Here is a 13,950-nt window from a genome sequence, read left to right as displayed (position 1 = left end):
TTCCGTTTTTAGATTACTTTGCTTATTTTTGTATAACCACCAACATTACGCATAATTCACAAAAATTAAATAAAAACAAATTACTTAACAAATCTCATACAAAATACAAAAACCAACCATGGTGGTGGTTTTATCTTTATTTTCAAGTATTGAATTTCAGGTAGGACATAAAAACCAAGAACTTGACTGAGAACAAAAAAACCTTTTTTGTAAAAATATAATCACCCTTTCAACGCACTTTCTGTCTAAATTTGTAATTTTGTCAAAATTTCTATGAAAATACATAAAGGGCTGGCTCATACCCACAAGATCAAATGAGCCCAGTACAACAAACCACAGACGAGCCCAAACACAGACAGGCCCGACAACTACAAAAGGCAAAATCTTACAAATTTGAGTTAATTTGCCAAACCACGACTTTTGTTGATATCATATGGCTCATGGTCAACCCTCGGAGCCGGAATTATAAGAGCTCAAAAATTGATTACGTTCTTGCATGGGATTTTTTTCTCTTAGAATTATTAGCAATGGTTGAATCGAGGGTGGGTATGTTATTTTTAATTCTATGTTAAGTATCTTAGTTAAGTAGTTTTTCCTTATCCTTGTCTTTATATCCGTAATATTCAAATTGAAAATTCTTCATCCTTCCTTTTAGGCTCGAAGCACAGTTATGCAGCATATGAACCACAAAAAATGGAGCCTCCTATAACACATTTTAGCCTAAGAGATATAGTAGCAAAAAATACCTTTTATGTGTGTACCTGATGCTTTTTTGATTTTATTTCTTTACTTTTTATATACTGGGCCTCTTTGACATAAACTAACCATTTTTATTTATTTAAAGTTTTGCTAAAACTAAGGTAAATATTGAACATAAAAGGCCTCAATTTTGATTTCTGCCTAGGGTCTCTAAAATTAATGGACCGGTACCTCATTATGAAAAAAAATGAATACAAATTACTTTGTAGAATGAGAACAAAGCACTATGAGCACAACATATGATATATATCAATTTAATTTGTATTAACTAAAAATCTAAACACTACATTTCCAAAACATGATGATTTAGCACCACAATCACACATCTTAATAACATATTTATATAAACAAATAAATTTTATATATATTCTAAATGAAACGAATTAAGGTTGGGGATTAAAATATCATCCGCTCTTCCCGAACCCCTCCATACCCTTTTTCAATCCTTTGTATGTAACCAAAGACTTTTACTGCCGAGAAAATTGGCATCCTTTGTGTAGAACCAACTTAGACTATACCAGTCCACATGTAATCAGACACACCATCAATCTGCCACCTCATCACCAGTCTACCCTTGGTTTTGCCCACGTCGATGCCCCAATTCAGGCCCCACAGATTCTCGAAGGAACCCACCGTTCTGATGTCACGACCAAAAAGTTCCTTCCCTTTCCAAACATACCATCCACGCAGGTTTAATTTCATCCAACAGGACGATGGTACGGAAGTAATTTTCAGATAATTGAGGCCCAGCTTCACATCCCAATCTTTCCTTCCCTTCCCGCGTCTAGAACCCAACTCAAACGATCCAGAACTATCTGGCACAACCTCAAACCTCTTATATATTTCTCACCGTCTGTCCGTCACTTTTCTCGAATTATCTCTTACATTACTATAAATTTGGAGTACCTGTACCCAACCTATCTCACATTTTGACATCACAAAGCCTTAAGATTTTCCGAGCTTTCAAAACCATTTTTGCTAAAATTTCTTAAAATTCTGTGTGAATTTTGAGCGTCAAGCACAGTTCAATGGCAGCCGAGACTGAAGGCAAGGCCATAGGCATCGACCTTGGCACAACCTATAGCTGCGTCAGTGTGTGGCAAAACGACCGCGTTGAGATCATCGCCAACGACTAGGGCAACCGCACCACTCCCTCCTACGTGGCCTTCACAGACACCGAGCGGCTCATCGGCGATGCAGCCAAAAACCAAGTGGCCATGAATCCACAGAACACCGTCTTCGACGCCAAGCGTCTCATTGGTCGGCGATTCTCCGACCCATCAGTCCAAAGCGACATGAAGCTCTGGCCTTTCAAGGTCATCCCTGGTCCCGGCGACAAACCCATGATCGTCGTCAGGTACAAAGGCGAAGAAAAGACCTTCTATGCGGAGGAGATATCTTCCATGGTGCTGACGAAGATGAGGGAGATAGCTGAGGCTTATTTGGGTCAGACCATAAAGAACGCTGTGGTGACTGTCCCTGCTTATTTCAACGACTCCCAGAGACAGGCTACCAAGGACGCCAGCGCTATTTCTGGGCTCAACGTCATGCGAATTATCAACGAGCTCACCACGGGCGCTATAGCCTATGGGCTGGACAAGAAGGCCTCGAGAAAAGGTGAGCAGAACGTCCTTATTTTCGATCTCGGCGGAGGCACTTTTGATATCTCGTTTTTGACTATTGAATAGGGGATATTTGAGGTGAAGGCCACCGCCAGCGATACTCATCTTGGTGGTGAAGATTTTGATAATAGAATGGTAAATCACTTTGTGGCCAAGTTCAGGAGGAAGCATAAGAAGGATATCAGTGGAAATGCCAGAGCTTTGAGGAGGTTGAGGACGGCGTGTGAGAGGGCTAAGAGGACCCTGTCTTCGACCTCTCAGACCACAATTGAGATTGATTCTTTGTACGAAGGATTGATTTCGCGACGATTACAAGGGCCAGGTTCGAGGAGTTGAATATGGATTTGTTCAGGAAGTGTATGGAGTCGGTTGAAAAGTGTCTGAGGGATGCTAAGATCAACAAGAGTCAGGTTCACGATGTGGTTCTGGTTGGTGGGTCGACTAGAATTCCCAAGGTTCAGCAACTTTTGCAGGATTTTTTCAATGGGAAAGAGCTGTGCAAGAGCATAAACCCGGACGAAGCGGTTGCCTATGGTGCCGCGGTTCAAGTTGCGATCTTGAGCGGCGAAGGAGATGAGAAAGTGCAGGACCTGTTGTTGCTCGATGTCACGCCTCTCAGTCTTGGGGCATGAGACAGCTGGTGGTGTTATGACTACTCTCATCTCGAGGAACACAACAATTCCAACCAAGAAGGAGCAGATTTTCTCTATTTACTCCAATAATCAGCCAGGGTTTTGATCCAAGTCTACGAAGGAGAGCGCGCCCGAACCAAGGACAACAATTTATTAGGAAAGTTTGAGCTCACTGGGATTCCTCCTGCTCCTAGAAGCGTGCCCCAAATCAATGTGTGCTTTGACATTGATGCGAATGGCATTTTGAATGTGTTTGCTGAGGACAAGACTGCTGGAGTGAAGAACAAGATCACCATCACCAACGATAAAGGAAGGCTGAGCAAGGAAGAAATAGAGAAGATGGTGCAAGATGCAGAGAAGTACAAGGCAGAGGACGAGGAGGTGAAGAAGAAAGTGGACGCCAAGAATGCGTTGGAAAACTACGCATATAACATGAGGAGCACGGTGAAGGACGACAAGTTTGCAGGGAAATTGGACCCTGCGGACAAGGATAAGATCGAGAAGGCAGTGGAGGATGCCATTAATTGGATGGAGGGGAACCAGCGGGCTAAGGTTGATGAGTTGGAGGGGTTATGCAATCCAATAATTGCTAAGATGTACCAGGGTGGTGGTGGTGCTGGAGGCATGCCGCCTATGGGGGATGATGACATGTCTGGTGGTGCTTCTACTGGCTCTGCGACTGGACCTGGCCCTAAGATTGAAGAAGTTGATTAAGTTGCTTCTAGTGGAGCTCTGTTTTCGTTTGTGGGGTCTTAAAAGTTTTTGTTGTTCTGTTTTTGGTTAAGCTTGTAAACATGTGTTTTTTGAGTTTTTTTTTATAAAAAAAATCCCTAAGTAGTGTATGTTTATATATGTAATAGAGAGTCAGCAACCAATCCCTAAGTACTTTTTTGGTTCATAGTGAGACTTGTCTTATCAAAAAATGATAACAACAATGGAGAAGTTTCATGTTTGTGCAACCATCGATTCAGCAGCCGGTAGTTTAGTTCATCCTGGGAACCCAAAGAAAAAAAGCTTCCAAAATGTCTCTGGCAAATTGGTTGGCAATTCACCAAAATCAATTCACAAAAGAACGAAAAAGAAACTGTGCCGCACTTGATGCTGGCTTACCTTCAGACTTCAGTGAAATTTAAAATCAAACTAATTGAATGGCTCCAAAAGTTTAAATGGATGGCAGGTCAAAATCTTGAGCCGGGCCTTATTGAAATGGGCCTAGACAAGCTATGGCCCAATAAGGAACGAAGCCCATCGCAGTCCAGTCAACTCGCATTCTTCTTCATCCAATTCAACATCCTAAAAATTATGGATAAGGAGGAGAAGGAATTTGCTGAAAGCAGTAGCTGGCTGTTGTTGAGTGTTTTGAGCCATGGCTGGGATCACCACCAGCTGCGCATCCAAAGCTATGCTATCCCGAACCACATATAAAACGACGCCGTCTCCATTCTCACTCTCACTCTCCTCCGTGGAGTCCAAACTCTTCGGCCTTCGTTTTAATAACTCCTCCAGCTGTTTTAGCTGTCTCTCCTCAACCGTCAGCAGCCCAATAACCGCCCGTTTCGGCGGTGGGCCGCGTTTTCCCGGCAATGATCCCAGGCGCTCACGGAAAAGCGACTCCGATGAGGACGAGGCCCTTGATATCTCCTCTATCAGGTTAATCAATTTATTAGTTTATCAATAATTTATGCATGTGATCAATTTTCGTCAATCGAAATTGAATTTTTGAGTTGGTGGTTTGTTTTGAAATAGGTCAGATACCGTGAGGCTAATTGATGCGAAGCAGAACATGGTTTGCATTTTCTTTTTCTTCTGCTATTTATTTTGTCTTAATTTTTATTTAATTTATGTTAAACTGCTCAGTTTAGTTGCTGGTGAATTGGAGGAAGGGGGGGAATATAAAAAGCATTATCAAAGTCTTGAAGTTGTTTATTGTTGTTCTGCGTAGGTTGGAGTGGTCTCTAAAAGGGAGGCTATTCGACTGGCTGACGATGCTGATCTTGATTTGGTATACATTTTGCCACTAATTTTTGTTTTTCCTTTTTGTGATTTATTATTTGAGCTTCTTATTTGAGTCAGAAATGATGCTTTTATAACATGGTTTTGAAGACTAATCTCTTCTGCATTGTTGCAGGTAATATTATCTCCAGAAGCAGATCCTCCAGTTCTCAGGATAATGGATTACAAGTATGATAGCTTTCATATGATTTTAGAACAAGTCCATAATTCTCTTCATTTCGACTGTTTCCTGTTCTTATTTGTGATAAATGCTCAAAATGTGCTTATTCAAATCGATCCTCTTACAGTTTTATGTTATTATAATGACGTAATTGAACATAGATAGCAAGAGGTGTAACTACTGATGCATTACTGATAAACTGTGTTAGCACATTGACCAGTTTGTTGAGTGGAAATGCAAAATTGGGTTCTCAGTTTTTTCCTATAAATACTGTTAGCAAATTTACAGATGTGTTTACAGGGAACCAATTGCCCTAAATATATGTTCTTTTCTTTTCAATCAGAGAACGGGTAGACTTAATTATCTATACCTTTTCTTTTTGTCAGTAAATATAGGTATGAACAACAGAAGAAGAAAAGAGGCCAGCAGAAGAAAAGTGCAGGTGAGTGTTCAGTGTCTTGAGACTGTTTCCTTTTTCTTTCTATTTGATGCATAATCCTCCGATTTGAGAAAGACACTGACTGGAGTCTTGTCTTATATGTTAGCAAGCCGCATGGATTTGAAGGAGCTCAAAATGGGGTAAAGCACTGAATCATATATATGGTTTTTTGCATTCAGTCTTATTTCAAATCTCAGAATAATAACATGTTTGTTTGACGTGTAAGTTCATTAATGGCTGATTAAATAGATATTGAAAAAAAAGAAGGTTGAATTACATAGATAGTTGCATATATAACTTTTATATTATGAAACAATATTTTTCTTTGATAGGCTTGTAGTGTTAATATGGCTTCCACCAAAGAAAATGAGAGTATGTTACTTTGAAGTATGAAGCAAAAGTCGAACTCTCTCATGGTTAATTTTCAAAAACATCAAACTAAGCACACAAAAAAACTTTATCTGTGCTATCATGAGAGGATCTTAAATGGAACTTGGCTGGATTGTTTCCAGCAAATAGTCAACTCAACCGAACAAGGCCTCGTTGGCAGCTACTGTGGGTCATCTGTCCATGGTGCTTTATGAATAATGTTTTTTAAGTGTTAGTTTTCTCAAATTTTTGCTGACATTAAGCAATTGAGTGAATCATTAGCTGTCAATATCTGACTTGGTACTTTTGTCATGTGACTGGCTCTGGTTGCGATGGTGTTGACTGTTCATATTAATTAGAATATGCGAGTGGTAAAACCAGTAACATAAATTAGGTTTTCAGATGTTTATGCATATGGCATTTACTTATATGTTCTAAATTTTATTATTTAATAAAGGGCCTTGATTCCTAATTTGAACTAGATTCTGTACTTTATTTGTATGTATAAATTTTTTGATAATTATTATTGTCTGTACAGTTACAACATTGACCAACATGATTACTCTGTGCGTTTGAGAGCTGCCCAGAAGTTTTTGAAAGATGGTGATAAGGTTGCTTAGATTTCTCAATAATGTCAGGATTTTCCTTCCTATATTAAAACTCCCTGTATTGTTCTTATGGTCTTATGTATTGAATTTTTGTAGGTCAAGGTTATTGTCCACTTGAAAGGCCGTGAAAATGATTTCCGAAATATTGCTATTGCACTTATCAAACGCTTCCAGAATGATGTTGGGGAGGTAATGATGCATTTTTGTGTTTAGAATCATAAACAGATGGTAAATACTAAGTGCTTGTTTTTCAAATGCCTGAAGTGCTTCAGATTGGTCTTTTTTTTGGAGGGGGGTGGAAGGAGTTTACAATCTAGAGCTCTTTTAAGTTATGGTTATTTTCATTAGGAGTAAGTCAGCTGTTCAGGTTTTTTTTAATCTACAATTGTTTGGTTGTTTCCATGGGTTGCAGCTGGCAACAGAGGAAGCCAAAAGCTTCAGCGACAAGAACATGTTTATAGTTTTAGTTCCCAACAAGGCTATTCTACAGAAAGCTCAAGAACCACCGCCAAAGAAGAAAGAAAACTCTGCACCTGCAGTGAATGAAATATCAGCTGGTGTCTGAGCGGACTTGAGTTTGAAGCAGGTTTTACATATAGGTAAATCATTTGGATTTTCATTTTGTTTGTCAACTAGGTTGGGAATCTCTGAGGTTGTGTATAGTAGTAGTGTAATAGTGTTGTACGAGAAGAACATGTATAATAGATTTTTGATATCAAGACTGTCTTTTCAATTAACAAACTTGCAGAATTTTGTAGACTGTTATCTTCAAAATAAAAAATAACAAAAATGTAAAGCTTTCATATGAAGCAAACATTTCTGGTCCAGACTAGATGAACATTTAACAGTTCCATTGCAACAATTAGTCTTGTAGGCAGTCTGATCAAACAATTTAGTGATTGTGTTTGAGATATATTCTCTTATTTCTAGTTGTTCTCTCGGGACACGTGCTTTCGAAGACGAGGAATATGGCCAGGGGGAAGTATGTGCGATTGCATCATCAAATAGTCTTGATTGCTTATTTGGCCAGGTGCTGGATGATTGCTGTTGAAGCAGATTAAGTGATCAAACCTGGTTATGCATATTGTTATTCAAAAGCTTATTATTATTATCCACCGTTCTTTTGCATATGGAAAGTAGGAGAGACTGGCATGATGTTAATTCGACGCCAGTGAAGCGAAGCGTCCAGAGCATGTGCTAGTGAGCTGTAATAGGTTGCTGGTTAATTATATAGAAGTTGGGGTGTTTTGCTAATCTCTGACTCTCTGTGTGTGCCCAGATGGGGAGGCTTCAACTCACCTACCTAACGATTTGAACTTGGCTTAGCTTCTAAGTTCTTAGAACTCAAGTCTTCTCGTTTGCATATTTTTCTTATATATAACTGGGTAACCACTAAATTTTTTTAAAGCAATGTTTTTGCACTAGTTTAAGTATTTTTCTGTTGGGGGGAATCGTGTTTCTTATCAGATATGGGCCCACTGTGACCAAAGTATATCAATCAACAACAAACTTAACTGTATTTTCTTAAGAGGAAATGTGGTCTTGTGAAACATGTTATGCTGTAATGTCCAACCTGAATATCGATTCTTACTTGGATTTATGAATAAATTGATGACAACGTAACCAAATTCCCTTTATTTCTGTTCGGGTGTAAATTTACAATGTCACGGTCTATGAAAGAAGTCAACAAAAGCGACTGATCCAAATGCCAATGATTTCTTGTAATACATCATCAACCATCCCCGCTATCCCACCCACCAATGATAAACAAGTTATGAGCTCAAACGGAATAAAAGATTTTTTGGACCAGAAAATTGCAGATCGGAAAAAAGAAAAAGAAAAAGGAACTTTGGAGTTCTACTGTGAATCTCAAACAGAATAATCTTCAAAGTGGGAGTGGAACAGTAGGAAAAATGTCCTAATTGCCCAATTAATTACCTTCCCTGTTACATAATTCGTAGGTAATAAAAAATAATAAAATAAAAACCAATTTTAGAGAAACAGTTTTTGTTGGGTACTACTACATCAATGATTTAATAGCACCCAAAATAAATAAATAAAATGAAAAATAAGGGAAGGTGACAGTGAGGGTTGAAGAAAAAGGCGGGAGAGAAGGTGAGTATAGTTGAAGGTATGGACGGAAGCTTAGGTTGAAGGCAATGGCAATGGGGACCCTGCAACAAACATCCATCTGGCCTTGAAACTTGTTTGAGAATATTAGGTGGTGAGGTGAGAGACGGCCCGCACCAAATATCTCATGCCAACCTTTAAGCTTAGCTAGCTATCTTACTACTAGTACTACTACTTCCCCACCCCTTCTTCATCATAAAAACGAAACCTCACCATCTAGACATCCTCATCCAAACACCATGGAAGCCAGCGCCGGACTTGTCGCCGGTTCTCACAACCGCAATGAACTCGTCGTCATTCATGGACATGAAGAGGTAATTAATAAATCACATAATTAATTAATGAACTATGAGTGTATGTGTTTGGTGTTTTTCTGATGTTTTCTGATGTTTGATGCCTGCAGCACAAACCATTGAGGAACTTGGATGGGCAGGTGTGTGAGATATGCGGGGACGATGTGGGGTTGACGGTGGATGGAGATTTGTTTGTGGCGTGCAATGAGTGTGGGTTCCCAGTTTGCAGGCCTTGCTATGAGTACGAGCGCAGAGAAGGCTCCCAGAACTGCCCTCAGTGCAAAACCAGATACAAGCGTCTCAAAGGCAGCCCCCGCGTCGAAGGAGATGATGACGAAGAGGACGTGGATGACATTGAACATGAATTCAACATTAATAGTAACCATCATCCAGAAGATGATGATCAACTTAATAATGGCAACACCAGATCATCAACTTATAATAAGCACAATATTAATAATGAGCATCTGGCTGAAGCCATGCTCCATGGCAAAATGAGCTATGGCAGAGGCCCTGACGATCCTGATCAAGACTCCCAATTCCCATCTGTAATCGCTGGTGGCAGATCCCGCCCGGTATTTTTAATCAAACCCACTAATTCATATTCATACTGTGAATAAATTAACTCATGTGTACATATTCATTGATCTATGCATTCAGGTTAGCGGCGAGCTCACATTCTTATCTCATGGAGATCAGCAGATGCCATCTTCTTCATTGCATAAGCGAGTGCATCCCTACCCAGTTTCTGAGCCCGGTATGATATATATACTATATTCACTCATTTTATCGATCTTTCTATCTATCTTGTTAATTTTTGAAAGATGTATTAGTTTGTGGATTAAACTCCTTCCTAAAATAGTAATTCCAAACTTCCATCACATATACGTTTTGCAATTTATACAGGAAGTGAAAGATGGGATGCTGAGAAGAAAGAGGGAGCTGGGTGGAAAGAGAGAATGGATGACTGGAAAATGCAGCATCAAGGCAACCTGGGGGGCCCTGATCAACCTGATGACTTGAATGATGCAGACATGTCCATGTACGTACATATACATACAATAAGTCCTTAATTTCATTTATTTATGAACATCATACAATATAATATAATATATGGTACTGCCTGCAGGAGCGATGAAGCTAGGCAGCCACTCTCAAGGAAAGTACCAATTGCATCAAGCAAGATCAACCCTTATCGGATGATCATTGTGGCTCGCCTTTTTATTTTGGCCTTCTTCCTTCGGTATAGGCTTTTGAATCCAGTCTTTGATGCATTTGGCCTCTGGTTAGCCTCTGTCATCTGTGAAATATGGTTTGCGATTTCATGGATCCTTGATCAGTTCCCAAAGTGGTACCCCATTGATCGTGAGACCTACCTTGATCGCCTTTCACTCAGGTATACATACATATATTATATATAAGCTCTGCTGGCAATGGTTTACACTCAATTTACTAATAAATATATAAAATATGTTACTGCAAGCAAACATAATTTCAGCTATGTCATCTGCCTACACAGGACAACTATCAAATGTTTGTTTTTACAAAAAATATTCAAGGACTTGAAGCCTGATATTCTGCCTCCTTAGTCTCTCATTTTGGCAGTTAATAATATGACATGACATAATGCTTGAGATGAAGTAATATGATGTCTGATGTATCTTAAACCTCTATAAAATCAATTCATGGATGCAGGTATGAGAGAGAGGGCGAACCAAATATGCTCTGCCCAGTAGATGTGTTTGTGAGTACTGTGGATCCGATGAAGGAACCTCCACTTAATACAGCCAATACAGTTCTTTCAATCTTGTCTATGGACTACCCTGTTGATAAGATCTCATGCTACATCTCTGATGATGGAGCTTCCATGCTCACCTTTGAAGCCTTGTCAGAAACTGCAGAATTTGCACGCAAATGGGTTCCTTTTTGCAAGAAATTTACCATTGAGCCTCGAGCCCCCGAGATGTACTTCTCTGAGAAGATTGATTATCTCAAGGACAAAGTCCAGCCAACATTTGTGAAGGAGCGTCGAGCTATGAAGGTGTGTATATGTGCTATAGAATATTATCAATACTAGAACAGACCTGCTTACTTGATTAAGATGCATGATGAAGGCTGATTAATTAAGTAGTTGGTTATAGACATATAAATTTTCTTTTGGTGAATGGCCAAATGCATGCAGAGAGAATATGAAGAATTCAAGGTTAGGGTAAATGCGCTTGTTGCCAAAGCCACAAAGGTTCCACCAGAAGGGTGGATTATGCAAGATGGGACACCATGGCCTGGAAACAATACAAAGGATCACCCTGGTATGATTCAAGTCTTTCTTGGTCACAGTGGAGGCCTTGATACTGAAGGAAACGAGCTTCCTCGTCTTGTCTACGTGTCTCGTGAAAAGAGGCCTGGTTTCCAACATCACAAGAAGGCCGGTGCCATGAATGCCCTGGTAATTATATGATATTTTAATTGAAGGGTTCCTTTTCTTCTGTTTGGTTTGGTTGTCCAATTAAAATTGTGCCATGAATCCTTGGTAACAACAGGTTCGTGTCTCTGGAGTGCTTACCAATGCTCCTTTCATGCTCAACTTGGATTGTGACCATTATGTGAACAACAGCAAGGCTGCGAGAGAGGCCATGTGTTTCTTGATGGACCCCCAAATTGGAAGGAAGGTTTGCTATGTCCAGTTCCCTCAAAGATTTGATGGTATTGACAGGAACGATCGTTATGCCAACAGAAATACAGTCTTCTTCGATGTAAGCATGAAACATATTAGATATTGCTTCTTTCAATAAATTGTGCCAGTATGAATTGAAATGATGTTCTCTTTCTCTTTGGTTTTCAGTGATGATAGACATGAAAGGTCTTGATGGAATTCAAGGTCCTGTGTATGTGGGCACAGGATGTGTGTTCAGAAGGCAAGCTTTGTATGGCTATAATCCTCCAAAGGGTCCTAAGCGCCCAAAGATGGTAAGCTGTGACTGCTGCCCATGTTTTGGACGCCGCAAGAAGCTTCCAAAGTATTCCAAGCATGCTGCAAATGGACAAGGTGCAAACCTACAAGGTGGGCATCAATAATCAAACGATTTTTTGTTTCTTAACCAATTTGCTACCTTGCCTGAGTAAAAACTAAACCTGTATTCATATTGTGCAGGAGTGGATGATGACAAAGAGCTATTGATGTCCCAAATGAATTTCGAAAAGAAATTCGGACAGTCCGCAGTTTTTGTGACTTCAACTTTGATGGAACAAGGTGGTGTCCCTCCTTCCTCAAGCCCTGCGGCCATGCTTAAAGAAGCCATTCACGTAATCAGTTGCGGTTATGAAGACAAAACTGAATGGGGTTTAGAGGTAAAGTTTGTAACAATTCCTTTTTATTGGTAAAGTTAGAATAGATTCTCTTGATTCATTATTGAGTATATTGCTACTATTTCAAATGCAGCTGGGTTGGATTTACGGGTCTATCACAGAGGATATCCTAACAGGTTTCAAGATGCATTGCCGGGGTTGGAGGTCAATTTACTGTATGCCAGAGAGACCTGCATTCAAGGGAACAGCTCCCATTAACTTGTCAGATCGGCTCAACCAGGTGCTTCGTTGGGCACTTGGTTCCATTGAAATCTTTTTCAGTCGCCACAGTCCACTCTGGTATGGCTACAAGGGAGGGAAGCTCAAGTGGCTTGAGCGGTTCGCTTATGTCAACACTACTGTCTACCCTTTCACCTCCCTTCCTCTCCTTGCCTATTGTATCCTACCTGCCGTCTGCTTGCTCACTGATAAATTCATCATGCCATCGGTAACAATTTCTAGTTATCTTTTACATTACACTGGATGGTAGAAGATGATAAATAACAAATGATTAGACACAAACGAAAATGGAAATAATTCCACTTCTTCATGCATTTACAGGCAAAGAAAGAGTGTAGATAGTAATCATCACCTGAAAAACATAGAAAGAAGTTAAACCTTACGCTAGTTCTAACAGCTTTTCCCCGTGTTTCTTCCACAACGACTTTCAAATATATATACTTTTTCATCTGATATAAGTTGTTTGCTTTTTCTGAAACTCCAGATAAGCACTTTCGCAAGTCTCTTCTTCATAGCTCTGTTCCTCTCAATCTTTGCCACGGGCATTCTTGAGCTGCGATGGAGTGGAGTAAGCATCGAAGAATGGTGGAGAAATGAGCAATTCTGGGTGATTGGTGGTGTGTCAGCTCACCTCTTTGCTGTTATCCAAGGCCTTCTGAAGGTTTTGGCTGGAATTGACACCAACTTCACTGTGACTGCCAAGTCATCAGATGATGAGGATTTTGGAGAATTGTACGCCTTTAAATGGACAACCCTCCTAATCCCTCCAACCACTATCTTAGTCATTAACCTTGTTGGAGTAGTTGCTGGGATTTCAGATGCCATAAACAATGGGTACCAATCATGGGGACCTCTATTTGGAAAGCTCTTCTTTTCATTTTGGGTGATTATCCATCTCTATCCATTCCTTAAAGGTCTCATGGGGCGGCAGAACCGGACGCCAACTATTGTTGTCATTTGGTCAGTGCTCCTGGCTTCTATCTTCTCCTTACTCTGGGTCCGAATCGATCCATTTGTGTTAAAAACCAAGGGACCTGACACGAAGCAATGCGGAATCAATTGCTGAAAATACTTGTATCCCCTTCATCCTTTTCAAATGTGCATCTCCGGAAGATATATGCTGCATTCTTGTCTTTACAGAGTATGATGTCTAAACAACAAAAAGGAGATGCAAGAATGAATAAAGGCAGACTACAAATTTTTGTGTAGCTTAAGTGCAATGTACCCAGTTTTGTAAGTGAATTGGAAAGTGTTGGTGTGATACTTTGTGCTAACTGACAAGGGATCTGAATTGATTCTCAGTTTATTATACATTTAAAACTGCAGATATATATATATAT

At 39.9% G+C, this 13,950-nt stretch overlaps 2 protein-coding genes and 1 pseudogene across 3 annotated transcripts; all 3 read left to right on the top strand.

Moving 5' to 3' along the window:
* Window positions 1-1,772: 1,772 nt before the first annotated feature.
* LOC103341291 (heat shock 70 kDa protein-like) lies at window positions 1,773-3,827 on the top strand (annotated as a pseudogene).
* A 491-nt stretch (window positions 3,828-4,318) lies between these two features.
* On the top strand, window positions 4,319-8,009 carry LOC103341292 (Translation initiation factor 3 protein). Of its 2 annotated transcripts, XM_008244797.3 has the most exons (10): window positions 4,319-4,663; window positions 4,760-4,799; window positions 4,956-5,015; window positions 5,142-5,194; window positions 5,573-5,628; window positions 5,732-5,765; window positions 6,533-6,605; window positions 6,699-6,791; window positions 7,015-7,201; window positions 7,533-8,009. In XM_008244797.3, exons 1-9 carry the CDS (start codon window positions 4,380-4,382, stop codon window positions 7,165-7,167), a joined length of 846 nt encoding a protein of 281 aa, XP_008243019.1. In that variant the 5' UTR covers window positions 4,319-4,379; the 3' UTR covers window positions 7,168-7,201; window positions 7,533-8,009. The 2 variants fall into 2 exon arrangements, with proteins under 2 accessions (XP_008243019.1, XP_008243018.1); XM_008244796.2 differs by lacking the exon at window positions 7,533-8,009 and having other exon boundaries at window positions 7,015-7,343.
* Window positions 8,010-8,863: 854 nt separating this feature from the next.
* On the top strand, window positions 8,864-13,921 carry IRX3 (Cellulose synthase family protein). Its single transcript, XM_089042391.1, has 12 exons — window positions 8,864-9,046; window positions 9,136-9,600; window positions 9,686-9,782; window positions 9,932-10,067; window positions 10,155-10,421; window positions 10,721-11,066; window positions 11,208-11,471; window positions 11,566-11,782; window positions 11,877-12,086; window positions 12,177-12,373; window positions 12,465-12,818; window positions 13,095-13,921. The coding sequence occupies exons 1-12, from the start codon at window positions 8,972-8,974 to the stop codon at window positions 13,674-13,676; spliced, it is 3,210 nt and encodes a 1,069-aa protein (XP_088898517.1). The 5' UTR covers window positions 8,864-8,971; the 3' UTR covers window positions 13,677-13,921.
* The last annotated feature ends 29 nt before the right edge of the window (window positions 13,922-13,950 follow it).

The sequence above is a fragment of the Prunus mume genome, linkage group LG8, assembly GCF_029339155.1.
Source record: "Prunus mume cultivar Tortuosa linkage group LG8, ASM2933915v1, whole genome shotgun sequence".
NCBI lineage: Eukaryota > Viridiplantae > Streptophyta > Magnoliopsida > Rosales > Rosaceae > Prunus > Prunus mume.
Note: the sequence above shows the minus strand (reverse complement) of the source record. Positions and strands in the feature narration are given on the sequence as shown.